This window comes from Globicephala melas, chromosome 4, assembly GCF_963455315.2.
Source record: "Globicephala melas chromosome 4, mGloMel1.2, whole genome shotgun sequence".
NCBI lineage: Eukaryota > Metazoa > Chordata > Mammalia > Artiodactyla > Delphinidae > Globicephala > Globicephala melas.
In genome coordinates, this window is record NC_083317.1 from 12,476,753 (window position 1) to 12,503,928 (window position 27,176).

General features: G+C 44.8%; 1 protein-coding gene and 1 pseudogene across 7 annotated transcripts in view; one reads left to right on the top strand and one right to left on the bottom strand.

Annotated features, from left to right (window-relative positions):
* On the bottom strand, positions 1–9,810 carry LOC115865842 (elongation factor 1-alpha 1-like; annotated as a pseudogene).
* The window catches only part of URB1 (URB1 ribosome biogenesis homolog), a 65,190-nt gene continuing 47,730 nt past the window's right edge, over positions 9,717–27,176 (top strand). For 4 of the 7 annotated variants that reach the window (XM_060297851.1, XM_060297852.1, XM_060297853.1 and 1 more), the window contains exons 1-8: positions 9,717–9,950; positions 12,487–12,626; positions 13,347–13,498; positions 14,357–14,489; positions 19,015–19,111; positions 21,116–21,201; positions 22,753–22,878; positions 24,775–24,899. In XM_060297851.1, coding sequence (XP_060153834.1) covers positions 9,809–9,950; positions 12,487–12,626; positions 13,347–13,498; positions 14,357–14,489; positions 19,015–19,111; positions 21,116–21,201; positions 22,753–22,878; positions 24,775–24,899 — 1,001 coding nt within the window. In that variant the 5' untranslated portion in view covers positions 9,717–9,808. Of the gene's footprint in view, positions 9,951–12,486; positions 12,768–13,346; positions 13,499–14,356; positions 14,490–19,014; positions 19,112–21,115; positions 21,202–22,752; positions 22,879–24,774; positions 24,900–27,176 lie in introns of those variants that run through there. The other 3 variants (XM_060297855.1, XM_060297856.1, XM_060297854.1) reach the window with 3 other exon arrangements.

The window sequence follows — 27,176 nt, forward strand, 5'->3', positions numbered from 1 at the left end:
TCATATTAATTTAGCCTTCTGAGCTTTCTGGGCAGACTTGGTGACCTTGCTAGCTCCAGCAGCCTTCTTGGTCACTGTTTTGATGACATCCATAGCAACTGTGTGTCTCATGTCACGAACAGTCAACGACCCAAAGGGGGATCAGAGAAGCTCTCAACACACATGGGCTTACAGGAGCCGTATCAACCATGGCAGCCTCACAAGATTTCAAGAATCTGGGGCCATCTTCTGGCTTCTTCTCAGAACGGCAATCAACCTCCTTCAGCTCAGCAAATTTGCAAACAATGTGAGCCGGGTGACAGTCCCACACAGGTGCATAGCCAGCACCGATTTGGCCTGGATAGTTTAGGACAGTCCGAAGTCAGCTGCTTCCATTGGTGGGTCATTTTTGCTGACACCACCCACATTGCCATGGTGAGTATCTTTGACAGACACCTTTTCGATGTTGAAGCCCACAGAATCCCCCGGAAGAGCTTCATCAGAGCTCCATGGTGCATTTCATCAGACTTGGCTTCAACTATAACGTTGACTGGAGCCCATGTGACCACCATGCTGGGTTTGAGAACACCCGGCTCCACAGGGACAGTATCAATTCCGTCAATTTTGTAGATGTTCTGGAGGGACAGACAAATGAGTTTGTCCGTTGGATGAGTTGGTGGCAGAATACAATCCAGAGCTTCAGGCGGTGTGGTTCCACTGGCATTGCCTTTGTGTGTGTGTGTGTGTGTGTGTGGTACGCGGACCTCTCACTGCTGTGGCCTCTCCCGTTGCAGAGCACAGGCTCCGGACGCGCAGGCTCAGCGGCCATGGCTCACGGGCCCAGCTGCTCCACGGCATGTGGGATTTTCCCGGACCGGGGCACGAACCCGTGTCCCCTGCATCGGCAGATGGACTCTCAACCACTGCGCCACCAGGGAAGTGCTGGGCATTGCCTTCTTTATGGATGACCTTCCATGGCTCCAGCATGTTGTCACCATTCCAACCAGAAATGGCAAAAATGCTACTGTGTCAGTGTTATAGCCAATTTTCTTAATGTAGGTCCTGACTTCCTGAATGATTTCCTTGTATCTCTTTCCGGTTGTAGGAATCCCTCTTGTTAACACCAACAATTAATTGCTTCACACCCAGTGTGTAAGCCAGAAGGGCACACTCATGGGTCTGCTTGTTCTTGGAACACTTGCTGCAAATTCACCAACACCACCGGCAACAATCAAGACAGCACAGGGCTTCCCTGGTGGCGCAGTGGTTGACAGTCCGCCTGCCGATGCAGGGGACACGGGTTCGTGCCCCAGTCCGGGAAGATCCCACATGCCGTGGAGCAGCTGGGCCCATGAGCCATGGCCGCTGAGCCTGCGTGTCCAGAGCCTATGCTCCACAGCGGGAGAGGCCACAGCAGTGAGAGGCCTGCGTACCAGAAAACAAAAACAAAAACAAAAACAGCACAGTCTGGCTGAGAAGTGCCTGTGATCATGTTTTTGATAAAGTCTCTGTGTCCTCTGGCATCAATGATGGTCACATAATACTTGGTGATCTTGAATTTCCACAGGGAGATATTGATGGTGATACAACATATCAATGGTGATGCCACACTTACGTTCATCTTTCACTTTGTCCAAGACCCAGGCATCCTTGAATGAGCCCCTTCCCATCTCAGCAGCCTCCTTCTCAAATTTTTCGATGTTTTTTTTGTCAGTTCCACCATATTCGTAGATCAGATGGCCATTAATGGTAGACTTGCTTGAATCTAAGTGTCCAGTGATGACAACGTTGATATGAGTCTTTTCCTTTCCTATTTTGGCTTAGATTCAGCCGTGGGTTTCATGACAGCTGTGTTCTGGTGGAAAACCCGTTGTGAAAAACGTAGTGCTACCTTTATCATATATCAAGCTCCTGTATATGCAAAGGTCTTTGTTTTCTTTTGAATAAAGTTTTAATTTTGGAATAATGCTAGATTTGCAGAAAAGTTGAAAAGAGGAATTCCATACACCCTCATCCAGTTTCATCTAATATCCATATTTTTCATGCTTATTTGGTACTTTTGTTAAAAGTAAGAAACAACTTTGGTACATTGCTGTTAACTGAACTCCAGACTTTATTCGTATTTTACCAACTTTTCCCCTAGTGTCCGTCTCCTGTCCCAGGATGGAGTCCAGGGCATCACAGTGCATTTAGTTGTCATGTCTCCCCAGTCTCATCTGATCTTTGACAGTTTCCCAGTGTTTCCTTGTTTTTCATGATCTTGACAGTTTTAAAGGGTACAGGTGATGTATTTTTTAGACTCCCTCAATTTAGATTTGTCTGACGTCTTTCACATGATTGGGCTGGGGTTATGGGTTTGTGGAAGGATGCTATAGACGTGAAATGCCCTTCTCATCACATCATGTCAAGGGTTCCTGATAGCAGCAGCACTTACCACTGGTGATGTTAACCTTGATCACTTGGTTAAGGTAGTGTTTGTCATGTTTCTCCACTATAAAGTTACAGTTTTTCCTTTTCCATACTCTAATCTTTGGAAGTTGGTCACTAAGCCTACACTGGAGGAGGTGGGGAGAGAGAGTATGAACTAAGCTCCATCTCTTGGAGCAGGAAGTAACTACATATATTACTTGGATTACTTTTTTTTTTTTTTGCGGTACGCGGGCCCCTCACCGCCGCGGCCCCTCCCGCCGAGGAGCACAGGCCCTGGACGCGCAGGCCCAGCGGCCACAGCTCACGGGCGCAGCCGCTCCGCGGCACGTGGGATCCCCCCGGACCGGGGCACGAACCCGCGTCCCCCGCATCGGCAGGCGGACTCCCAACCACTGCACCACCAGGGAAGCCCTGGATTACTTTTGTAAGAAGATTTGTAAGGAATCTTACCTTGTAAGAAAGGTCTTCTCCCCATTTATTTATTTATACAATCATTTAATAATCTGTATAGGCATGTACATTTATTTTATATCTGGGATTATAATCCAATAGTATGTTAATTATTTTGCCACTCAAATTGTTGCATTGGGAATTATTTCAAGTTGGTTCCTGTGTCCCTTTGACATATCCTCCATTTTTGGGGAAACATGTCTTACTTTCTGGTGCTACAAGATGCTCAGGGCTTGTTTAATATATGCTCTGTCCCAGCCTTAGAATTTGCCATTTCTCCAAAGTGTCCTGGTTCCTTTTATTTGGTAATGGTATTAGAAATCAAGATGTGGGCACTGGTTGTGCTCATTGCTACTGGGGTGTCACTGCTTCTAGGTTCTGTCAGTGAAAAGAGCTAGGAAATATATGCATGTGTACAAACCCAGGTATAATACATATCTATACTTATTTCTGTATCAATCTATCTCTGTTTATATTAAGTTAAATATGAGATCATAGTGATATCTCCAACTCTTATCAGTCCCACAGGGTTCATTCTAGCCTTACCTTGTTGTTTAGTAACTGCCCTCTTCAACAGTGAGAAACCTGACCCCCGTCATTTTCCAACCATTTGCTTATTCGTTTAACTCCAGGATGCATAAAAGCAGTTTCAGAGTTGTTAACCTATACCTCCGTGACACAGGTCTGTTTTTGAGTCTATATTCTGTTACGCCAGTCTATTTGTCTATATTTTTTTACCACTACCATTCTAATTTGACTATTATAATTTTAAGATATGTCTTCATGCATGATAAGGAAGTATTTTGGACTCAGCTACTCATAGGCCTTTATTTTTCCACACAAATTTATCATGATTTTTTTGAGTTTCTTAATTTTGACTGGAATGGCAATAATTTGTTTTATAGCTTAATTTAGGAAGAATTAACTAACAAATGTACACTGTGAAGACATTCTTCCATGAACATTTTATTGTCTGTTTAGTCAGATCTTCTTTTACAATTTTCTCCTTAAAGATGTTGTGCAGTTATTTTAGTTTAATTCTGAAATAATTTACAGGTTTTTTTCCTTTGTGATGGTGTCTTGTTTTCTGCTACATTTTTAAATTAGTTATTGCTAGTGTAGAGGTAATGATACCAATTTTGGTAACTTGATCCTATATCTGACAACCTGGCTAAACTTTTATTTAGTTTGTATTTCTGTTGAATTTTATAAGTAGATGACAGTTTTGTCTGTTCTAATTCTTCCATATCTTGTTTCTTTGTCTTACCTTATTTCATTAACCAGGACCTCTAGTAACAGAGAGCAGCAGAGTGTGAATTCATCTGTGTCTTTCCTGTTGTTCCCAGTCATAATTCAAATGCATCTAAAATCTTTCCATTATGTAAAATGGTGACTGTAGGTTTTAGGTACATATAATCTTTATTAAGTTAAAGAAGTTCCTTCTATTCCTAGTTTTATATGAATTTAAAAAATCATGACTAGGTATTTTTTCAAATACGTTTTTCCATCTATTGAGATAATTTATTTTTCTCCTTTAATCCGTTAATGTGGTGTATTACATAGACATGACATCAAACCATCCTTGTATTTTGTGTCTTTTTTTTTTAAGTGCAGTGTTGGATTAGGTTAGTTAATATTTTCTTTACACACATCTATGTCCATAAGTGAAATAAGCCCATCATTTTCTTACTTTGTATTATCTATGGTTAGTTTTCTGTTTAAGGTTAGATTAGCCTCATAAAAGATGTTGGGAATCTTTCCTTCTTTTTTGTTTTATGAAGCAAACTGAATAAGGTAGAGATTATCTGTTTCTTAAAAGATTGCAAGAACTTACCCGAAAATCACCTGTACCTTGGGAAAGGTTTGGTTATCGTATCATTTTATTTAACAATTATTGGTCTATCCAAATTTTCTAGTGTTTTTTTGTCAGTTTTGGGATTCTTATCCTTTTCCAGAAGGGTAATTTGTTAACTTCTTGGAGTTTTGAAAGTTTTTGTGAATAGTTGTTTCTAAATACATTTAAATATTTACTATTAGAAACCTATGTTTGTATCCTGTGTTCCCCCTTTACTCCTGTGTCTTGTTGTTCTGCAGTTTTTCTTTTTCCTTCCTCATTTATCTTGCCACAGGTTTGTTTACTTAATCTAAAAAACAATCAGCTTTTGGTTTGTGAATATTCTTTATTGTTTTTCTCAATTTCTTTATAACTGGTTTCTCTCCTTATCTTTGCTACTTTTTTCTTCTTACTTCTTTGGGTTGATTCTATTGTACCTTTTCCAATTTCTTGATTTGAATATGTATTATCAGTTAATTTGTTTTCAACCTTTCTTGCTTTCTGATAAATGTACTTAAAGCTGTAAATTTTCCTTTAAGACCTGTGTCCCACAGACTAAGCAATGTAAAGTGTTCGTTTTATTGCATTCCAAGTCTTTCATAATTTCCCTAATGCTTCCCAAGGATTACTTAGAAGTTTTGTTTTTGTTTTTGTTTTCCCTCTCCCAGGCTTATGGGATTTTTTTTTTAATTACATGACTTTTTTTTTTTGGCTGTGTTGTGTTTTCACTGCTGCACACGGGCTTTCTCTAGTTGTGGCGAGCCCAGGGCTTACTCTTTGTTGTGGTGCGCAAGCGTCTCATTGCGGTGGCTTCTCTTGATGTGGAGCACAGGCTCTAGGTGCAAGGGCTTCAGTAGTTGTGGCACGTGGGTTCAGTAGTTGTGGCTCGTGGGCTCTAGAGTGCAGGCTCAGTAGTAGTGGTGCATGGGCTTAGTTGCTCTGCAGCATGTGGGATCTTCCCAGACCAGGGCTTGAAACTGTGTCCCCCGCATTGGCAGGTGGATTCTTGACCACTGCACCACCAGGGAAGCCCCTTATGGGATTTCTAAAAACCTATCTTCTTATTATCAAGTCAAATTTTATTGCCTGATGGTCAGAGAACGTGGTCTGTACGATGTTGATTTTTTTTTTTTGAAATTTATTAGGGCCTCCTTTGTGGCCTAGGAGGTAGTCAATTTTTATGACTGTTCCCTGTTATTTAAGAAGAACATGTATTCTGTTAAATACATTGTTATTTAAATTTTCTATATTTTCTCATATTTCTGTCCAATGACTAAGATGTTAGACCAGTTTTCACAATAGCTTTGAAATTTATCTTTGATATTTTAATCTCTTAATTGGGTATGGATTTTGCTACATTTCACTGTTCAAAGATTAGGGCCATCAACTCAATAACCTAGTATTTTCGAGCAGTCTGATCTGAAACCCTGGTCATCAACACAATACGTATTTATTGTGGCTATGACTCTCATGGGAATTGTCCTAGTAGGATGAGTGCATACTTCCTGAATGGATTTGAAAGTATAAACACGGGGGCATACCCCCCCAACTATAAAATATGGGATAATGGCTGGAATTCACAGGCAGATTCACGCAGAATGTTCAGAAGCTCTTTGCCTCCTGGCCCATGACCTGCCTGTTCGTACCCCAGCTCCAGACCCCATTCAATGTCACAGTGACTAAAACGCAACTACTAGAAATTCACTGGGGGAGTTGTGATCTCCAAATGCCCTCTTTTAAAGTGTAAAAATATTCATGGGTTGGCTGCAAGTTGATATTATTCTCCAACACCTTATGGTAAATTCACCAAATTTCTCTATCTTCTGATAGCTAGCTAAAAACAGCTTTCGTAAGGAAACAGGTTAAGGAGAAAGTGTGGGGAAGAAGGGGGACTTAGCATAGGGAGGGAGGCAGAAAAATGAATAATTCTGGAGGAAACATTGTCCTGGGATATAAGTTCTGGGAAAGCTGCAACAACTGGGGCTTTGGGAAGATGGGGGCAGCAAGAAGGTGCTGTGTGTGCATGTGTGGGGAGGTGAGCAGAGAGTGGACTTGGGGAAATTTAAGAAGACAAGCATCATCTATGTCATGATTTTTATCGACTGGCCTCACACTTTGGCTAGTTCCATATTGGACAAGAGGGGAACATTTTCTGCTTTTCTTCAACTTTGTCTCAGAGGAGAAAAATAGACAAATACGATGCTTCCGTTTTCTTCTCTGCTTTACTCTCATTTCGGTAAGAAACTCACAACAACCTAGCCTGGATCATACTAATGTGATGTATCTATTGCTCAAATAATTCATTTGATAATTATTACATGGCCTTGTAGTATCTCATATCATCTTGGGTTCTTGGTTAAATTCTTTACTGTGATTGAACTTATCAGGTTATCACAATGATACTTATCATCCCAGTGATACTGTAAATCTCTTGAGGGTAAGTCTACCATGTAATACTTTTTGGAATCTATTATGGCTGGTTGTATAATGCAACGCACATAGCAAATATTGCTGTAGGTTTACTTATCTCTTCTAGCCTATGGACACTATCTTTCACTGGAGTTCATAGTGACTGTTTTTGAAAGAATGCTTCATTCTTCCCACTGCTAAACAAGCAGATAATGGAACAGTTTTGATCGCAGGTAAGTGTCATATTAAAACATTCGTCACTAAAGAGACTAAAACTTGTATCAGAATAGAGAAAGGAATTCCATACCTCTCCTCTCTATAATGTGATTGCATTAACAAGCGTTTAACCAGATGAAATAATGCAGGGTAAACTCTCAGCTTGTGTACAGCAATACATCATTCTCACATCCTGAGAGTCCATGATAAACATGCTTTAATATGAACTTGGTACAGTCTTTGATTAAGCTTCTCCTTTTATCCATTTCCAAAACTTGAACTTAACCTTGTAAGATTGAAATGGGAATCAATAAACACTCACTTAACAGATGTGAATGAGAAATATGGCCAGTGGAGATGAACTGGTTGTCTATTAGAGGCTGGACTCTTCCCTTAGCTAATTCACCACAGTCCAAGGACCAGTTCATAAGCTTGTAGATTTGAAAACCTGCATCCTGAGGCTTTTTGACAGCGTACTTAGTCAACTTGCCTTTTAGGATAGATTGACATTAACCAAGCTCAAGGCCCAGGTCTCTGTATTCATTTATATAGACACTTATTTTTTTTTGACTGCGTTGGGTCTTCGTTGCTGCACGTGGGCTTTCTCTAGTTGCGGCAAGCGGGGGCCACTCTTCATTGTAGCGCACAGGCTTCTCATTGTGGTGGCTTCTCTGGTGGAGCACGGGCTCTAGGCTCACGGGTTCAGTAGCTGTGGTGCACAGGCTTAGTTGCTCCACGCCATGTGGGATCTTCCCGGGCTCAAACCCGTGTCCCCTGCATTGGCAGGCAGATTCTTAACCACTTTGCCACCGGGGAAGTCCCCTGTTTCTTGGTTTTTAAATTGGGGTTAGGACACACAGGGTGAGTGGTCCACTACTTATCAGCTGGGTAGTACTGCCAAGTTCTCCCACTCTCTCTGTCTTTGTTTGCCCAAGGCCACACAGGCAGAAACTGAATAGTTTTTGAGTGTTTCCTACCTCTCCCTGCTGTCTCTTTGGTCAGGTCCACCCTGGTTGAAAACAAACTTGGTGGTTGGCAATTAACCACAGAAGAGAACCCATGTGGACAATTAGTCAGAATTAAGTCTGTCTTTGCTAACAGGAGTATTGCCCTTTACAGCCTGAATTTTGGGCATATCCCTTTCTCTTAGTACCACTGCAAGAGCTCAGACCTTTTCAGGCCACTCCTTCTGACTTGCCTACAAGGTAGACATTTCCACAGGCACAATAGTCTTGTCAGGTGAGGGACTCAGGGTCAACCCCATAGACTTTTTCTATAAGAGACTCTGAAACTCCAACAGGCCACAAAAAAACCACGTTCTCAGATGCTCACTACAGATCTGCTTACGGAACACAGGAGGGTACTTCCTGAAACTAAAGGACAAGCTGACAGACAATTCCTGCAATCACCAAATTACTCATCTAATGGATCATGATTTATTTGAACACATAACCAAGTATTGATGAAGTTGTATTAAAAAATGCACCAGCCTGTTTTTACTTATTTATTTATGCCTCCATTTTATTTCAGAACATTTAATGTGACTCTCAAGCCAATTAATAACATCTTACAAAAACACACAGTACTTTTTTTCCCATCAGAGCAGTTTTTCATGCATTGCATCATTTTCTCTGCTCAGGACAGCTGGCTTTGCTGTCTCCATTTTAATGATGGTGGCTTAGATGTCGAGGCTGCCGTGCTGTCCACGAAGGGTTTTCACAGACGTTACTTCATTTGATCCTTTCCTCCCACCCTGCATGGCCGGAAGGGTGCCCGTCCTCCCATTAGTTTGGGGGAAGTGGAGGTCAGTCTGGGGCGACATCCCACCAAACAAGCTGGTCTTCGTCCGAGATGTGAGATACGCTAGGGGTCAGGGTTAGGGGAATCCACACGACTTCGGACCGGGTGTCTGACCAAGGACCTCCCCGCAGAAGCCCGCCTGGCATTTAGCCAGGGGCATCCACCCTCCCGGCCAACCCGCAGGGCCTCGAATAGGCAAAGCATCGAATCCCGCTGCATGTCAATCAGGTTCAAGAGGCTTCATCAGAGCGCCCTCAGGTCAAGAACTGATCTGACTGTGCTGCTACCACGCGTCTGGGCTCGGACCCTCCGGGAGTGAAGGACCTGGGGGTTCTTCCTTCCAAGAACGCTCGAGAAGGCCGCCGATGGGCCTCTCCCCGCCGCGGCCGAGCGGGGGTGTCGTGGAGTGTCGGCTTGCCCCGGGCAGCCAGCAAGCCAGCTGGATCATTAGCACCAAGGAGGAACCCAGGACGCCGGGTTCCCGCACCTTCACTACCTGCTTCCCGTCGGACAGCCCTTCTCAGAGGTCCCGCCCCTTCCGCCGACCTCCCTCCGGAGGTCCTGCCTCTTCCGCCAGCCCCGCCCCTTTCAGCCCACGTGTTGGCCCGAGACACGCGTTGGTTGTCCGCGTGTGTCCTGTTGTCAGGACCCCGGGTGTGTGGATCCCGGTGCGCCCCCGCCTTCTCGGCCATGGGGCGCCCCAAGAGGAAGGCCCCGGGCGGCCAGGACGGCGCGGCTCCCCCAGCGGGCTCAGCCAAGCGGGCCCGCACCGAAGAGCTCACGGGCGTGCGCTTCAAGGCTCAGCTGAGGGACCCGCAGGGCGCTGGGCCGGGTGAGTGTGGGGCTCGGGGAAGAGAGTGCGAGCGTGCGAGGCTGCCTCCCGGCTTCGGTCTGGGTGGGGCCTCCGTGTGCAGACACAGCCGCTCCTTTCTGCAGAGACCAGTCTCCCGATTTGCAGTCGGGAAACCGAGACCCGGGTGCTTTCGAGTCCAGGGCGCCGACTTGCTTGATTGTGACAGTTCCCTGCGACTGTATGCTTCCCTTTCCTGGACAGCATCCCTCAGCAAGCTCTAAAATTCTTTACTGCAACTGCTAGGAAAGTGAATAACTGTACTACTCATTCACACAGCAGATTATTTGTGGAGTCCTGCCGGTGAGTCATCTCGGGGCTGTTCAGTGAGCAGGTTTGCTACTACCATGGCTGTCAGCTCTGTTTTCCGTAGCTCTGATTCTCCAACGCTCACACTGACCCGATAACAGGTAATAAGCTATCACATGAAGCCACCACAGGACTTGTCAGTTGACCCGGATTAGACTAGTGACTGATATAAAGCAGACTCTATAATTTCATTTTTTGAGAAGTGTGACCACCCATCACAACTCCTTGTAATCCGTTAGAAAGTATTTAATTTACAAGGACAAAACACAATTGAATATGCTAGTATGTGGAACACTGGCACTGTGTCAAAATGAAACAGTGACAGTGTTTTTCTCAACTGAAAAATTATTAAGTTAATGGCCAGAATACCCTCAGTTTCCAGTTTGTCGTCCACAGATTTTTATTTTTATTTTTTGCGGTACACGGACCTCTCGCTGTTGTGGCCTCTCCCGTTGCGGAGCACAGGCTCCGGACGCACAGGCTCAGCGGCCATGGCTCACGGGCCCAGCCGCTCCGCGGCATATGGGATCTTCCCGGACCGGGGCACGAACCCGTGTCCCCTGCATCGGCAGGTGGACTCTTCAACCACTGCACCACCACAGAAGCCCCACAGATTTTGTTTTTAAACGTTTGATACCTGCAACTGCTAGCCAGTCCTAGGAAGATGATACCTGCTGTAGCACAGAATTATACATTTCATACATTCATTTGTTCATTATTTACAAGGGGTTGTTATTTGGTAGGGTAGAGATAAAATGGTGAGTAAGAATCACGTGGGCCCTGCCACCGTGAAGCTTATGAACGATCAAGTGGAAAGGCAGATGTCAATCTGTAAAATCATGTACAGACTGTTCCAGCACAAGTCCTCTAAAGGACAGGGATAGGAGACTTTCTGGTGGAAGAAAGAGCATGTTTAATTATTTGAAGGATTGTAACCTTAGACACGTTTGTGGTTTTGCCCAGAGCTCTGTACTTTGGGGCACTGCATTTGAACTGGTTTCAGAAGGAAACCAGGGTTGACAGGTGCTGGGTGCAGATGAAGGAGTTGGGAGGTGTGGCAGGGCTGAAGGCAGTGGGTGAAAGTGTGAATCCCTTGTGTGAGGCTCTGTTGGATTTGTGTTTGAATCTGGTCTCGGATTCTCCCTCCCTTTTGATATGTTCTCGTAACTTTCTGTGGTAGGATCACCTCACTGGACCATCAGAGAAGTGGATTTGATCAATGTTAGAGGGTTTTGTTTTCATCCAGGTGTTAGGGAAGGTTTTCTTTCTGTTGTGTTTTGTTTTGTTTTTTCCAGCTTTATTGAGATATTATTAACATACAGCATATGTAAGTGTCAGGTGTACAATGTGGTGAGTTGATACACATGTATAGCGTGAAATCATTACCCAAATAAGGTTAGTCGACACTTCCATCCCCTCATATAATTACCACTTTTTTTGTGGTGATAGCATTTAAGATCTACTCTCTTAATAACTTTGAAGTATATGATACAGTGTTGTTAACTATAGTCACAGTGCTGTACATTAGATTCGTTGGAACTTATGCGTCTTATAGCTATAAGTTTATACCCTTTGACCAACATCTCCTCATTTTACCCATCCCCCAGTCCCTGGCAACCTCCATTCTACTATTTCTATGAGTTTGGCTTTTTTAGATTCCACATGTAAGTGAGAACATACCGTGTTCGTCTTTCCCTGTCTGACTTATTTCACTTAATGCCCTCAGGGTCCATACATGTTGTCTCAAAAGGCAGAGTCTCCTTCTTTTTTAAAGGCTGCATAATATTCCATTGTATATATTTCTGTATATAGGTATAGATATCCCACATTTTCTCTATCCATTATATAGTCCCTTCATGGTGGTGGGGGAGGGGTGGGTAGGAGGGGAGAGCAGGGTTAGATTGATAAAGGCCCAGAGGGTGCTCAGGAGTGGATGAGTATCAACATCGGGGAGGATACCTGCATGAGGAAGCGTTCTGCTCTAAACCAGTGCCCTTGAAAGATGTTGCCTATGACTTAGTGGTGATGGAGGAAAGACCGTGTCCTAACTCTTGATCTCCCCGTCTCCTCCCTGCTCCTCTGTTCTCCATCTCAGTAAGCGGCACTTCCAGTCACCTGGATGTTCCTGCTGAAATCTCCCTGTTGCAGTGGCGGCTGAGATTGTTTCTAGACTGTCCTCGTTCACATTTGATCCTAACTCTCATTTCAGCCTTGGAAGCCTTTGTTTCTGCGGCCAAGAAGCTGCCACGAGAAGATGTGTATGATGTCGTGGAGGGGTACATAAAGATTTCTGTTGAGTGTGCAGAGATTTTCCAGCTCCTGAGTGGGGAGAAGCACCCTGAAAGTGAAGTATGCTATTTCTGACCTGGCCTGATGGAGAGAAGAAAAAGTTAATGCTACTGTTGTGTTAAGCTTGATGAAGAGAAATGTGATATAAATTTCCAAGACATTACCAGCTTTCTACAGAAAATGATGCTCTGTGCCTGTGCTGTAGGGATACATTCATTTTTGCATTATAACCTTTGAAAGCATTTTAGTGGAAAATAGTAACTTGTTAATGGTGAATAATACCAGAAGGAAAGATCATAGATTCTTAATCTAGATCCACTTAGTCTCACTGTGGTTTGCTTTAACAAAAGGGAAATAGGTAAAGACTGTGTGTCACAGGTACAGACATATATTGAGCTGTTGTTTCCTGGTTCCAAAGAGGTTCAAAGCTTGGGATATTTATGAACCTGTTGAAATCTCGGGATTATTGCTGTACGGCTGTAGACCTGAATATCCCCAAAGCAGGGAGGCTGGATCAGTAGCAGAAATTTCTCTTTGAATTTCATTTGGTTTAATTGTAAGCAAGCCTCTCTCTATTTAGCTAGACTATTGGAACAAGACTGATTCCAGAGCCTGGGGCCTGGCAGATCCCTGTGTCTGCCTTGGGATCTGGGTAGGCGTCATCCTGCAAGTTGAAGGTTTTAAACCTGCAGGTGGCTGTGGCTAAGACTAGAGGAAAACATATGTAGAAGAGGAAAAGAAAGGAGATGGTTCGTAAGCATTTCGGTTCTGTCTTTGCAGATGCTTTTAATATTTCAAGTTTTCGAGGCCATATTATTGCGGACAGCCAGTGACCTTTCCCATTTTCACGTGGTGGGGACCAACATCGTGAAAAAGCTAATGAATAACCACATGAAGCTCATCTGTGAGTCCCTGTATGCCTCGGGTTACAGGTGAGCTGCCCGCCTTTCCGTGGCAGGACTAGCCTTGGGCTTGGTCTGCCTTGCGCGCCCCACAAGTGCCCTTGACCTTTCCTCCACTCACAAACAGAGCGGAGCAGCTTCCGGGGCCATCAAGACTGTGGCTCTGCCCCTCCTTCTGTTGACCGGGCCCTCTCCTTCTGCCCTGCTGCTCTCCCTGCTGTCCTTCAAGCTGCCTGTTCTTTTGTCCTGACAGCTCTTCCCCGTGGTCCTCACCGGCACCCTCCCTCTCCGCCTTCAGGGCTTTGCAGAGGTGTCGTCTCAGGGAGGCCCTCTCTGGCCGCCGCATCCACAGCTATACGTGTGCCATAATCGACGTCTCGACTCGCTGTCTCCCTCCCCTAGAATTCTGGGTACCTGCAGGTGGAGGCCTTGACCGTCCTGTAAAACGCCATCCTCTCAGCACCTAAACGGTGCCTAGTATGTAGTTGGTGCTCAGTAACCGTGAATTTGGGGTAACTGCAGGATGGGAAGGCAGCCAGGAGCTCGCATGTGGGGATGCCCACTGTGCGGAAGTGTTCGCCTTGCCCTGCAAAGGCAGGGGTGATGTGGGTCCAGATACATGACCGTTGACTGGACACAGACGCGGCCATCTTCTTCTGACCTTGCCTTTTGTGTTCTTAGATCCTACTCAAACTCAGATTTTTAGCTTTCTTTGAAGATTTCCTGAGGGTTTTTTTTAAAGAAAGAGTGTGTCTGCATGTCTCCTTCCTTCCGTTTTCTGGTTTGGGGGTAGCAGACCACACAGCCAAGTGTGCAGCTGCTTCTCAGGGGGTGGCTTTGTGTTTCTGCTGTCCTGACACTCCTGCTTTCCTTCTTGTCTCTGAACAGGATGGCTCGAGCCTGCCTGAACCTGATGGCCGCCATGGTGACCCAGGGTCCAGAGGCTGCCAGGGACGTCTGCAGCCATTTCGATTTGAATAAAAAGACCTTGTACACGCTGGTGACCAAGAGGGATTCAAAGGTGAGGAGTGCCGAGCGTCCTTTCCCTTTGAGGGGGCCAAAGTGTTTCACGTGTCCTCCTCTCTCTGGCCTTGGTCCTCGCGTAGATGGGGCGGGAGGCCTCCCTCCTGGCTGGCGGTGAGGGTCCGGTCGCCTGCAGAGCCCGAGTGACAGGGACGTCCGACACCAGCTTCTCTGGGGGCTCAGCATCGCAGTGCCTTCCTGGCCTGTGAGGGTGATGTAGCTTGTGAGCGTCTTCACAGAGCAGTGGAAACGGTCTCCATGCGCCTCGTGGTGAGGCCCTGGTGGTGGCCTGGTCCTCCCATGCGGGTTCCATCCACTTTGTAGAAAAGCCTTGGGAGGCCAAGGCAGTGACCTCATCAAAGACGACGTTTATGGCTTTTTACTATGTTTCTTGCGTCTCCCAATTATAAGTCTTATAATGAGTAGGGGCTGGCTTGTGCCGGAGAGAATGCTTGGTTTTCAGGAGAGCTGTTAAAAAAAAAAGTTCCCTGGTGGCTCCAGAAGTTTCACTGGGGTTTGGAAAGGTTCTTGAGGAAAAAGTACGCGTTTCAGGGCTCGTAGGCTGGTGCAAGGGCATCCGCCCGACGTGTGCCAGCTGTAGGCTGCCGAAGCGCCTCTTCCGTCTGTGCGTCCACTCTCCCCGCTGGTGCCCCGGTGGCAGTGCCACAGCCGCCCGGGCTCCGTGCTGCACGCCCCCTTCCTGAGCACCAGGACCAGGCCACAGAGGCCCACCCCGGTCTGCCCAGGTGGAGGAGCCACGTTAGAATAAGTGACCTGCAGCCAGGCGTCACCTTGTTCTCCAGCGCTTCCCGGGGGTTAAGAGTTTCTGCGTTGCCAGGTAGTGGACTGAAGGTTAATCATGGTAACAACAGTGCTGAGGGTTTTCCTCAGTTATGAATAAGGTTTTCTCTGAGGAAAAAATTCCAGGTTTCATGGATACTACGATTAATGTGTCAAAAGTTCCATTTAATGAGTGATGGCTCCTGGCGTCCAAGTGCGTATCTAATAAAAGGAATGTGTGTGCTGTTTGCACGCTAGGGCAGATATCATGGCTCTTTGGTCTTCCCTGGCAATCAGCCTGGCAGTAATTACCTGTCAGAATCCCTTCCCTTTCCCACCCCGTGTCTTGACCTCAGCCAGCCCAGCCATCTAAGTAAAGTACATGTCAGTGGACAGGCCAGTCGCCAGGACACAGTGTGGGAGAGCCCAAGCTGGGCTTCCCGGCCTGGATCCAGCTGCAGGACGGCATATGTGCTGCTTCATCTCAGGGCCTCGCAAGTTATTCTACATCTCTCTTGATCTGTGAAACGGGAGTTGTTGTTGAAATGAAAGTGTTTTTACTTCCTTTAATCATTTATATCAAGTATCTTTGATACTCTGTATATTGTAGGAAATGGTTTCTAGACATTAAAAAATTTTTCTAGTATGAGAAATATCAGGGACATTCAAAAATAGAGAACGGGACACAATGAATTCCCACGTACCTGTCATCCAGCTTCGGACCCTGTCACCCCTCCCACCTTTTGGGTTGTTTGGGGGCAGTCTATTACAGCACATCCCACATATATTTCACCGTCAATATTTCAGTGTGTGTCTCTAACAGAAAGAACATTTTAGACAACAAAACCACGGTGCCGTCATTGTACCTAACACCATTAATAATTTCTCAACATCATCTAGTGCCCAGGCTGGCCTCAGCTTCCCCCGACTATCTCAGAAACGTCTTTACACTTCGTGGTTCCAATCAGGGTCCAAACAAGAGCCGCACATTGTGTTGGTTGATATCCTTCTTAAATCTCTTCATTTCTTTGAGTTTTCTGCCTCTTCCCCACCTTTTTCTTTTTTTTTTTTTTAATGCCATTTAGTTATTGAAGAAGCTGGGAGATAAATTTTTTTGAGTGTTTTTAACATTTCGGAGGGACTTATTAAAGCTTCATGAAGAAAGAGGATTAGGAATATTTTTTCATCCAAAGAAAGCATTGTTAAAAGTCCTGTGCCAAGAACAGTTTTACCAAATATGTTTTGGTCTATTTTAGACAGTGTTTTGCAGAACAAGCCATAGAGTTCAGGATGTTTCCTTCCTGGGATAATCACCCTGTGAATTCACAGGGTAGGAATGAAGAGTAGGCGTGTGGCCTTCTTGCCTTTGATGGAGTTTGCTGGAGGTGGAAGGTGGAGGCTCCGGGGCAGTGAGGGGCTGTGGTCAGGTGGAGAGGCCTGGTGGTGGCTGCTGGAGAGGGGCAGGGGCTATGTCTCGGGGGTTTTGTTCTCCACAATGTCAGGAATCTGAAATTTGGGCTTCTCTGGGATATACGAGATGGATGCCGGCAGGTGAGAACCAACCTCTGTTTCAGTTCAGAATCCATCGCTGGAGGCCCCCCTGAGAGGATCTGGTCCAACTCTGCTGTGTTTGCGCAGGACAGAAAGACCTGCAAGGACAGGTGGGGCCACATCCCAGGGCCCTGACTCCCAGTACTTCAGTGGAGGAAAAAGCCTTAAAACTTGTGGAACCTTTCCTACTCTCTGGGGAAGGATCAAACCTAATTTAATTTTATAAGGCAAGTTTTAGCATTTTGCCAGAATTCTTTTGAAATGTAAGGTGTACGTAGACCAGGATAACAAGTTAACTGTGCTTGAATTAGGTGACACGTTTGTTTGAACGGTGAGACGTCTGGATGGCTTGGGAGCAGTTGTTACTTTAAGCTTCCTGAGGACAGGGGCAGTATCTGAGTCACCTTTGCATCCTCTCAGCCTGAGTCATGGCATCTTGAGTGTAAATGGTGTTTTATTAACATCGAGTTGGTGAGTGAAGCACTGGAGCGTGGCTGACAATCTGAGGAGTGCAGCTCACTTTCAAGACTTCAGCCATCATTGTACCCAAACTCCATATTGTGAAGAGGCCCACAGGTTGGTCCCCAGAGCAGGAGGGTAGTTTGGGGCTCTTAGTGTATTTGGAATAAAGCAGCATTGATCTTGTAAGGTCTTGCTGACGTGTGTTCTGTGGCGTGGTTGGAGATAAACTCCATCAGTACGAGGAACGAGCAAGGCCTCCACCCGGATGTTACAGACCAGGGGTCAGGTGCTCGTTCTTTTCTCCAGAAGAAACATATCCAATAAAACAAGACAGAATTAATTAAATACATAGAGGCCTAAATGGTGCCAACTACGGTCCTTGCACCTTGAGAAAAAGTGGAACAAAAATGCCATGGGACCCCCGAGAAGAAGGAACTTCTCTGTAGGCAGATGTGAAGTTAGGCATGAAGCAGTGTATTTGTACAGGTATTTCGTATCATTCCAGTTCCAGTACTTACTTACTTAGTAGTTATGTAACCTTAAATGAAGTTTTTAAAACCTCAGTTTTCCCATCTGTAAAATGGGTATTGTGGGCATCTGTACCTCAGATCGTTATAAGGAGTAAATGAGATAACAGATGTGTAGCGTCTGACATAGTATCTGGCACATAGTAAGTGCTCAGTGAATGTTATTGATATCATCACCATCATCATCACTATCATCACCATCATCACCACCATCACCATCATCACCATCATCATCATCATCATCACTACTGCCCCCACCTCTGCTGCCACTACTAAGTGGAATGGGACTCTTGGAAGGCGGAGACTCCTTAATTTTTTCAGGCATTCAGGGCAGTGATTCTCCGTGATGTTCACTTACTTCTTGTCATCAAATTAAAGTACCTTTGGAATAACTGAAATAGGGAAAAGTTTTCGGTGTAAGCAGTGGAGGATCTGAGCATATGTGCTAGTTCTGGTCCAGCTGACGAGACCTGCATGATCATATGCTGTGGGTTCTTTGGGTGTAAAAAAGGAATGTGAGACACAGGTTTGTCTTAAAGTTACTGGGAGGGAAGACTGATCAGGTGGCCCTAGTGGTTTCCCCTGTCTGTTGGTCATGGCCTTTGGGCCCTCACTGAGGATGCTCTCCTGGGTAGTGGCTGATGCCTGCGGGACAGTGCAGATTGCAGTCCTGGGAAGGCCATGGTGGGTTTGTAATGAGACAGCATCTGTAATTTATAATATAAATTTATAATATAAAAGCCAGACGTCACCTCACTGATGTCTCATCAGAATCAGCACTAGCCTTTCCATTATCTCTGGATTTTCAGAAACATAGATGTATTGTTTCATTACACAAGAGTAGGTCATATCCAGACAGGCTGAGAGTCTTCTGCTCTATACCAAAGTGATCCAGGAACTAAAAATGTGTATATATTACAGTCGGGGAAGGGGAGACCTGTACTTCTGTATTTAGAGAGAGTTTGAAAGAGAAGGAGAAATAGAGTAGAAGATTGAGGGGAAAGAGCAAAGAAAAAAACCCTTTGTTTACATAAAGAGATGACCAGTGGTTTTAGACTTAGACCCGCTAATGGCACAAGCCCGGGAGGCCTCTGTGATACTGGGACGGGCGGGGCGTGCCTGCTGCGTGTCCCTACTTCCCTGGGGGGTGTGTGTGTGTGTGTGTGGATATGCACGTGACATGCGGGTCTCCTTTGCCCCCAGGGAGTGCACGACGTCCGGCTGGCCTACATTCAGTTCGCTCTTTCCTTCTTGATCGCAGGCGACGATAGCACAATCGCACAAGTGCTGGAGTTGAAAGGTAGGTGTGTCTCTTTGTCTCGGGGCACAGCCTGCTTGTGATTGTTTTGAAAAACCTACCCCAGAGCATTTTGCAGGTTAATAAAAGTCTGCAGGCTTCGCAGCTGCCGTGTACACTAGGGTAGAGGGTGTGTGTGGCGCAAGACTTTGGTCAGTGCAGTTTTGATACCGCTGGTCAGTGCGGACAGAGATATCCCTGTTTCGCTAGCTGGCTGCTGAGCAGGCCTAACAAAGGAGACGTGCACACTTCAGAGACTCATGCAGACAAAGGAGGCTTTATGGTTCCAGAAAGTACATGGATTCATAGCCGTGGCTACCCTGCGTTTCTTAGTAATTGTGTTTTTAAAAAATGCCTAGTGTTACCAGAATATTAGTAGTAGAGCTTCAGAGAATTCCAACAGTACCACCTTCCGATGCCAGTGTCTCTAGAGCGAGGCTTGGCGTAGTTTAATCTATTAGGGCTACTTGTGTTTTATCAAGACTGTGAATGGCAGCGCGGAGAGGACAGTTGTCCAGTAAGATCCCCCGGGATCACGCCCTGTCTGGGATGAGGAGCTGGTGTCCCGGCTGGGACCCAGGCACTTGTCGGGGGAGGGACAGCGTGGGGCCGCCAGCCTTTCCCCCACCTCCCCCAGCGAGGGAGCCCAGAGCCCCCTCCGGAACGAGCTGCAGAGACCATTTACGAGCAGGTGCGGGTCCTGCTCCCAGGGTGTCGTCGCCCTGGTCTGGGCAGCGGCCCCTTGGAGGCGATGCCTCCTTTGTGTGGTGCAGTGGACACGTCCTGCTCGTTGCCGGGCCCGTGTGGGATGCCCTCTGCAACCAGGGCTGGGCGTTTCTTCAGAATCCTTCTGGGTCTTCTCGGCGCCTGGCCATTTATTAAATAAAGGACACTGATTTGGGGTTATCCATCCATGCTGCTAAAGGGGCAGGGATGCACTTCTGTTAAAGTTCCTGCAGGGCAGTTGGGCTGGTCCAGCCATTCCGCATCTAGTCATTTATACTAAGGAAATAGTTAAGGATGTGAGCAGAAGTTTTGTTAGGGGACATTTTTTCTTATTAGCTGAAAACTGGACTCCTCCTAACTACCCACCAGCAAGGGGTTGAGCAAATTGAGGACTGGTCACAAGGAGGAATGCAGCTATTAACAATGATGCAGAAATATATATATAGATGTCAGATTTTTTAAGGATATAGGATTGGGTGTAAACTCAGTTATAAAACTGGTAAAGCATGATCCCGTTTTACTAAAAGTTAAGTTTAACAGAATATGGATATGTCAGAAGGTTAACAGTTAACTGGTAACCCAGACATCAACAGTGTTAACTTTTGGGTAGTGGAGTTATGGTTGATCTTAAATTTCTGTCTGCTATTTTCTGATTTTTTTTTTTAAGAATAATGAATTTGCTTTTGTAGTAATTATGTGTGCCCATTAAGCATGTATGGAGGAAGAGAAATTATAATTGCTTTGCTGCTTTTCACCAGTATTTTAGTAATGGTAACAGCTTCAAGCCGTGGAGGCTGAGTCCTTGGTGATCCCAAAAGTATGAAGAGAAAGCAAGTCCTACCACCAATCAATAAAGTGACGACCGTCACTTTAAATACATCTCTGAGCAAGTGTAAGCGAAGAGAGAAACTTTGGAAAACTGTAATCGTACCATACATACGTTCTCTTTGAAACCGTCAGTATTAAATTAACTTTACCGAAGTTAATGAGAAAAGGAAAGTAAAACAGAACTAAAGGAACTATTGAACTTTAATGGTTCAGTCATTGTTTTGCCTTCAGATATTTATTTCCTATGTCACAAAAATAGTTTTTCCTACTGTGAACTTGTATAATTAAAAAAGACAAAACTTAAAAAACAAAAAAAAAGGCAAGTAAATGGCATTGTTTGCTGTACCATTTTAAGAATGGTACAGCAAACAAACATTTCAAGCAGTAATGGTCTGTCATCGGTTCTCATTCAAAGTATTTTTGAGTCTAATGCTTTGAAACTTTTACTTTCAGAATTTATTCCTTGCATCTTTAGCTCAGGCATGAAGGAAGATAGGATCTCTACCATCAATATTTTGTTATCCACACTGAAAACGAAGGTACGTTTTTGGTGATCAATGTTCCTGTCATTTGTTTGCTCCAGTGTTTTACAGGACTTTAGAGCTATAACATCGTAGGTTATATGGGTTGTTGTATAGGTTGAATGGGAAGCCGTTTCTTAAGCAGAAACTTGGTGGTGATGAGCCAGTCCTGAAGGGTACAGGCACTGAAGCCACCACTTCAGTTCAGGCGAGGCTGCTGTTTCATCGCAACAGGAGAAAAGCTGCTCCCTGCTCCCCGCTATTTCACAGGAAGCCACTGGGGTAACTGAGCTGTAAATACAACTCTTCTTCATTTACTCACCTGGCAAAATGTTATTTTGTGTTATCTTGCGTGTTCTGCCTTTTACATGCATCTGACAGAAATTTTAAAACTTGCTGAAAGGATAACTGTCTTTGATACAGAAGCCCCTTAAATGATCAGTTAGAAAAACTCAATGATCCTCCCAACATAAATAGTTGTCAAAAGGCCGTGAACTGGCAGCCCACGTAAAAATGGCTAATCAGCATAGTATTTAGTGCTTCTCAGCCGGCCGCGGTTCTGCCCTCCACGGGCCATTTGGCAATTTTTGGTTGCCATAACTGGAGAAATGCAACTGACATCTGGTGAGTAGAGACCAGGGATACTGCTCAACATCCTACAGTGCGCAAGACAGCTCCTCACAACAGTTATTTGGGCCAAAATGTCAGTAGTGCTGAGGTTGAGAAACCCTGATTCAAAGCAGTGCAAGTAATGAGGTACAGGTCTTTGCACCTACCAAACTGGCATTGACTTTTCGAAACAATGATATTCAGTGCCAGCAAAGACGCTTTGAGTCAGGTACTTTCCTGGAGGAAGTGTTGCAACCCCTCTGGAAGACAGCAGGTCTAGCAGTATGTGTCAGAGGTTTTAAACATGTTTGTACACCTGGAGTGAGGGATGGGATTGCCACAGAATCACCCGGGGAACGTATTTGAAATACATAAACCCTCAGAGATATGAGCTGGGGGGGTGGGTTTGTGTGGAGCTGAGAACTGATGCCGCAATTCCAAGTCCAGAGTCAGGGATGCAGGGCAGGCTTTGTACAAGGATGCTGCTAATCATAGCCAGAGTTTGGAAGCAACCTAATTATACACACCTGGGAAATGGTTAAATAAGTTATAGTCGCTCATAGGATAGAATGATGTTCAGCCCCCAAAGTGATGTTCTAAAGGAATTTTTAATGATGTGGAGACAGCTCATGCTGCATTAAGTAGAAGCAGGCACAAAACTATAATTAAGTATATTCTCAAAGAAGCCAAAAGAACCCCACCCCAACAAGAACCTAACACATACGCACGTATGTTTTGTGTGGTTGATGGGGACAGGGAGGCGGAAAGGAAATGTACCCAAATGTGGGCTGTGAGTATCCTAGGGTGGTGGCAATACTGGTGAAATTTTCTCTTTACGTGTTTTCTTTTTCTGGCTAAATATTTTGCCACAGGCCTACATTATTTTTATAATGACGAAATCCAATAAACACGATTTTAAAAATCAGCTTCCTTCAGATTCATTTGTTTTTTTGTTTTTAGGTAGTTCACAATAAAAATATCACAAAAACCCAGAAGGTGCATTTCTTTACCGGGCAAGTACTGAACCACATAGCGTCTCTGTACAGCTGGAAGGGGATTGTCGACGTGAGCCTGGAGAACGTTGAGGTACAGTCGTTTTTGGCTCTCGCTTGGCCTCACTGTTAAGTGTGTGATACCCAGAGCCGGGAGACTGAAGAATCGACACATACGCCTGCCTTCAAGAAAGTCCCCCCATTTGATGTTTCTTTTGGCTTGTGGTTATGTTAATTCCCAACTCAGATGCAATATGATTTAAAAAAAAATTTTCTTTTTTACAATAAGATTTTTTTCTAATCTCTGAGGTATCATGATATTAAACTTTTTTTTTTAAATGTGAAAACCATCATTCCCTTTAGCTGTGTGGCATCTGAATTTTCCCTACAGCTTGCATGGTAGACGTACAGGGTTGATCCCTGCTGCCTCTCCCGCCTCACTTACCTCTCCTCTCCCATCCATTCTTTTCACACTTTTCCAGCAGTTGGAGTTTCAAGGCCTGTTGCTTCTACTTCAGGATCCTAAGTACCTAGGGAGCCTCAATTTCCTCACCTACTGACATGTGGAGTTGACTTTGTAACAAGTGCTAAATTAGAACAGTTGCTCTCACATGGACCCAAAGCCAGTGAACTTTTTATTTCTCCTCATTTTGAGTTTCCTCAGGGTGTTTCTGAACATGGACTTGGCCAGAGTCATGAAGGCTCAGGCTTCCTGTTAACTCTATGATACTTTCCCTCTCAAGAGCCCACTGTTTTGCTTCCTTTTATCTCCACGACTTGCCTATGTCCTCTTGTTTTGGACACGTTTTGTACGTTCTATAACCAGGAAGCCTCAGGGGCTTAATAAAAACACTCCCAAATGTGGAATTTTATTCAAAAGAGCAAGAGAAATTAAGTCATTCATAAGCTTGTTTAAAAATACAGGTTTAAACTTGCCCCTCTTAAGAGTTTTTTTTTTTGGCCATGCCACGTGGCTTGTGGGATCTTAGTTCCCCGACCCAGGACGGAAGCCGGGCCCAAGGCAGTGAAAGCGCGGAGTCCTAACCACTGGAGCGCCAGGGAAGTCCCGATTTTTTTTTTTTTTTTAATGGTTCTATTTTATAGGTGAGGACATTCAGAATCGGAATTAAGTGATGCTCTCATTACGGGTTACACTCTGGCATCCAGACCCCATCCTGAAGCTCTCCTGGGGCCCATTAAGGGTTGCCTCATTAGAATGAAAGATGCCCCTATCACCTAGGAGATTCTGAGGGATTTAGGAGCTCTGTGCCAGGAACTGGAGACGATGACCAAATATTTATTTCTTCTGTCGCAGTATCACAATGCAGAAGCAAGAAAAAGCTTAGAAAAAATGTTCTATTTAAAGCATATGCTGTAAACAGAGACTGTTTAGTGCTGGAGATCCTAATACTGATGTGCTGTGTACTTCCTGACTCAGTGATGACTTCAGCTGTCTCTCCCACAGTTTGCTCATTCGTGAGATGGGTGTCATCATGTTTGCCCTGCCAGCCTCACGGGGCTGCTGTAAGAATTACTGTGAAGTGCTTGGAAACAGTAACAGATGACAGAAAATCTCAAGTTATCTGTAGTTTCTTGTTCCAGCAACTCCCTGTTTGTTCAACTTTAAAAAGAACATTTTAAATTCAATTTATTTAAAGTAAAAAACAAACAGAAAACCGCAGTTGACCCGTTTTTCCCACCCCCTTGACCCCCACTTCTGGCAGCCACTAATCTGTTCTCTGTATCTGTGAGCTTTTTTAAAAAATTGTTATTGTTTTATTTATTTATTTTGTTTAGATTCCACATATAAGAGTATTTTTAAATTTTGATTGGTGTTTCTGTTTTTTGGTGGGGTTTTTTGTTTTTGAATTACACCAGATGTTTTCTAAGTTGCCATTAGGCATGTGATATTGTCCAGTTTTTACCCTGTAGTTGTTCGTAAGACTGATGAACTTGGGATTTTCACTGAATTTCTTTGAAACCCTCGTAGACTTCTGCCGAAGACGCAGGGAAAACCATGGTGAGGGAGCTTGTTCATAACTTCCTGATGGATCTCTGCTGTTCGCTCAAGCATGGGATTAATTTTTATGACGCGTCTCTTGGTACCTTCGGCAGGTAAAGTGTGATGCCCGTGTGAATCCCGAGTGTGAGTTCTCAGAGGTCATCACATACGTGGCTTACAGTGGAACTCTGTTAAATAACGGAACTGTAGTGGGTGAGAACTAGCATTTTAGGCGTTATCTGACTCATTTTAGGGATGAACTCAGGATAGGACCCAGAGGCTGCTGTTCATTGTGTGCAGAGTCTCAGGGTAGCAGTTGACTCAGACACTCAGTGTGAGGTGTCTCACCCGGGAAGGTGCTGTGTGTGTTCACCCGGCAACTAGGTGTCAGCTGGATCTGAGAATAATTCTGTTACCTCCTCCTTCCCAGAGATGGGGTGCCCTCTCATGCCTCACGGCAGTCCTAGGTAGGTACCGTTGCTACCCCAGTTTTGCAGATGAGGAAAATGGGCCCACAGAGGGCAGGCCACTCACCCTGAAAGTGGCAGAGCTCAGACTGGAACCTAGGAGATCTGGTACCCAGCCCACACTCGTGACAGCTACACAACCCTCGTCTCCTCGGGGTCAGCTGCTGATGAGTTGGGATTTCACAGTTTTGTTTTTACGTTTTATTTCATATTTCACCATTATGATAACATTTCATCAGTAAGGAAACAAAGTCCACAGCTAATGATTTAGATTATGTTCTTTTGGACTTTCTCTTTAGAGTCATAGACCTATAATACATATCCACGTTATTAGTATTTAAACCAGAACGGCCTACTGTTAGATATATTGTTCATTAACCTGCTTTTTGCCCATTTGACAATTAAGAACATGGGACATATTTTCTGGTCATTATGAATGACCCTTAGTTTTACCCCCTTGACGTTTTATTATAAGGATAGAGATGGTTTGATTCGGTTTCAACCAGTCAGAAGGTGACTGATCCCTCCTAATGGGATTAATTTGGTGGGGATTTTTTTCCCTGCTTGTGGCTTTGAACTTGTTTTGATTCTGTGATTATTATGAGTTAACTTGCCGTCATTCCTTTTTCTTTTAATTTTGTTTTGGTGATGTTGTAACTTTTCTCTCATCAGTGAGAGTAAGCTTGATTTCTTGCTGAAATGTAAGAGCAGACTTTTTGAGTCTTAATGTAATATAACACCATGCTAAAAAGGCTCTTTTTCCCTATTAAGGAGACCCATAAAATAGATGATCATTTAATGAGCATATTGAATCAACTAGTGGCTGTGTTTAAATAAGCTATGGTTTATGTAAAATCTTTTCAGCCACGGGCAAAAGACAAATGTTTGTGCTTAGGAGAGAGGAAGGGAGTTTTGTTTGTGGGGTGTTAATGGAAAGCTTTGAGAAAATTGAAATGCCTCCTTTCCCAGTGGTCGTAAAGCTCCCGCGTTTCCTGCAGGTCTCTGTGCAGATGTCGCCACGTCAGAGAGGCCTTCCCTGGCACCCTCTTCTGAGACAGTCCTTCCACTGTCACTGTCCTTTCGCCTGGCCCTTGCTTCTGATGGTGACTTATCACCATCTTGCTTATTTATTTATTTGCTTGTTCATTACCCAATAGGCAAGAATTGGTGAGAACAGAGACTAGTCTGTTTTGAATCCCCAGAGCCTACGACTAGTCTGTTTTGAATCCCTGTGTGCCTGCCTGGCACGTAGTAGGCATTGAAAGTGAGGCATCACAGTGTAGGCAAGAGTTGGCAAACTTTTTCTCTAAAGGTCCAGATAGTAAGTATTTTAGGGTTAGTGTGCCATACAGCCCCTAGTGTGGCCACTCAGCCGTGCCATTGTGGTACCCAAGCAGCCATGCTATAAATAAACAAATGGGTGTAACTGTGTTCCAATAAAGCTTTATTGACAAAGGCAGGTGGTGGGCCAGAGCTTGCTGAGCCTTACTGTGGAGGTTCAGAGAACAGTTTCTGGAGTGCCTCTGAGACCTCAGCGGGTTACTGCTCCTCTCTGCCAATGTTGCCTCATCTGTAAAAAGGGAATACAATTAGTGCCCACCTCAGAGAGAGGCAGTGTGTGGTAACTGCCTCGAGCAGTGCCTGGCACGTGTTGCAAACGCTGAATTAAATGCTATTCATTTTATTACATCGTTCATTAAAATTGTGTGTGTGTCTAGTATTTTTGGCACTCTCCGCAAATTTTTTTTTTTAAGTTTCTAGGTAAACCTTTTTTTTTTTAATTTATTTTTGGCTGCATCAGGTCTTAGTTGCGGCACGCAGGATCTTTCATTGCGGCACACGGGCTTTTCTCTAGTTGCGGCGTCTGGGTTTTCTCTTCTCTAGTTGTGGCGCAGGCTCCAGGGCACGTGGGCTCTGTAGTTT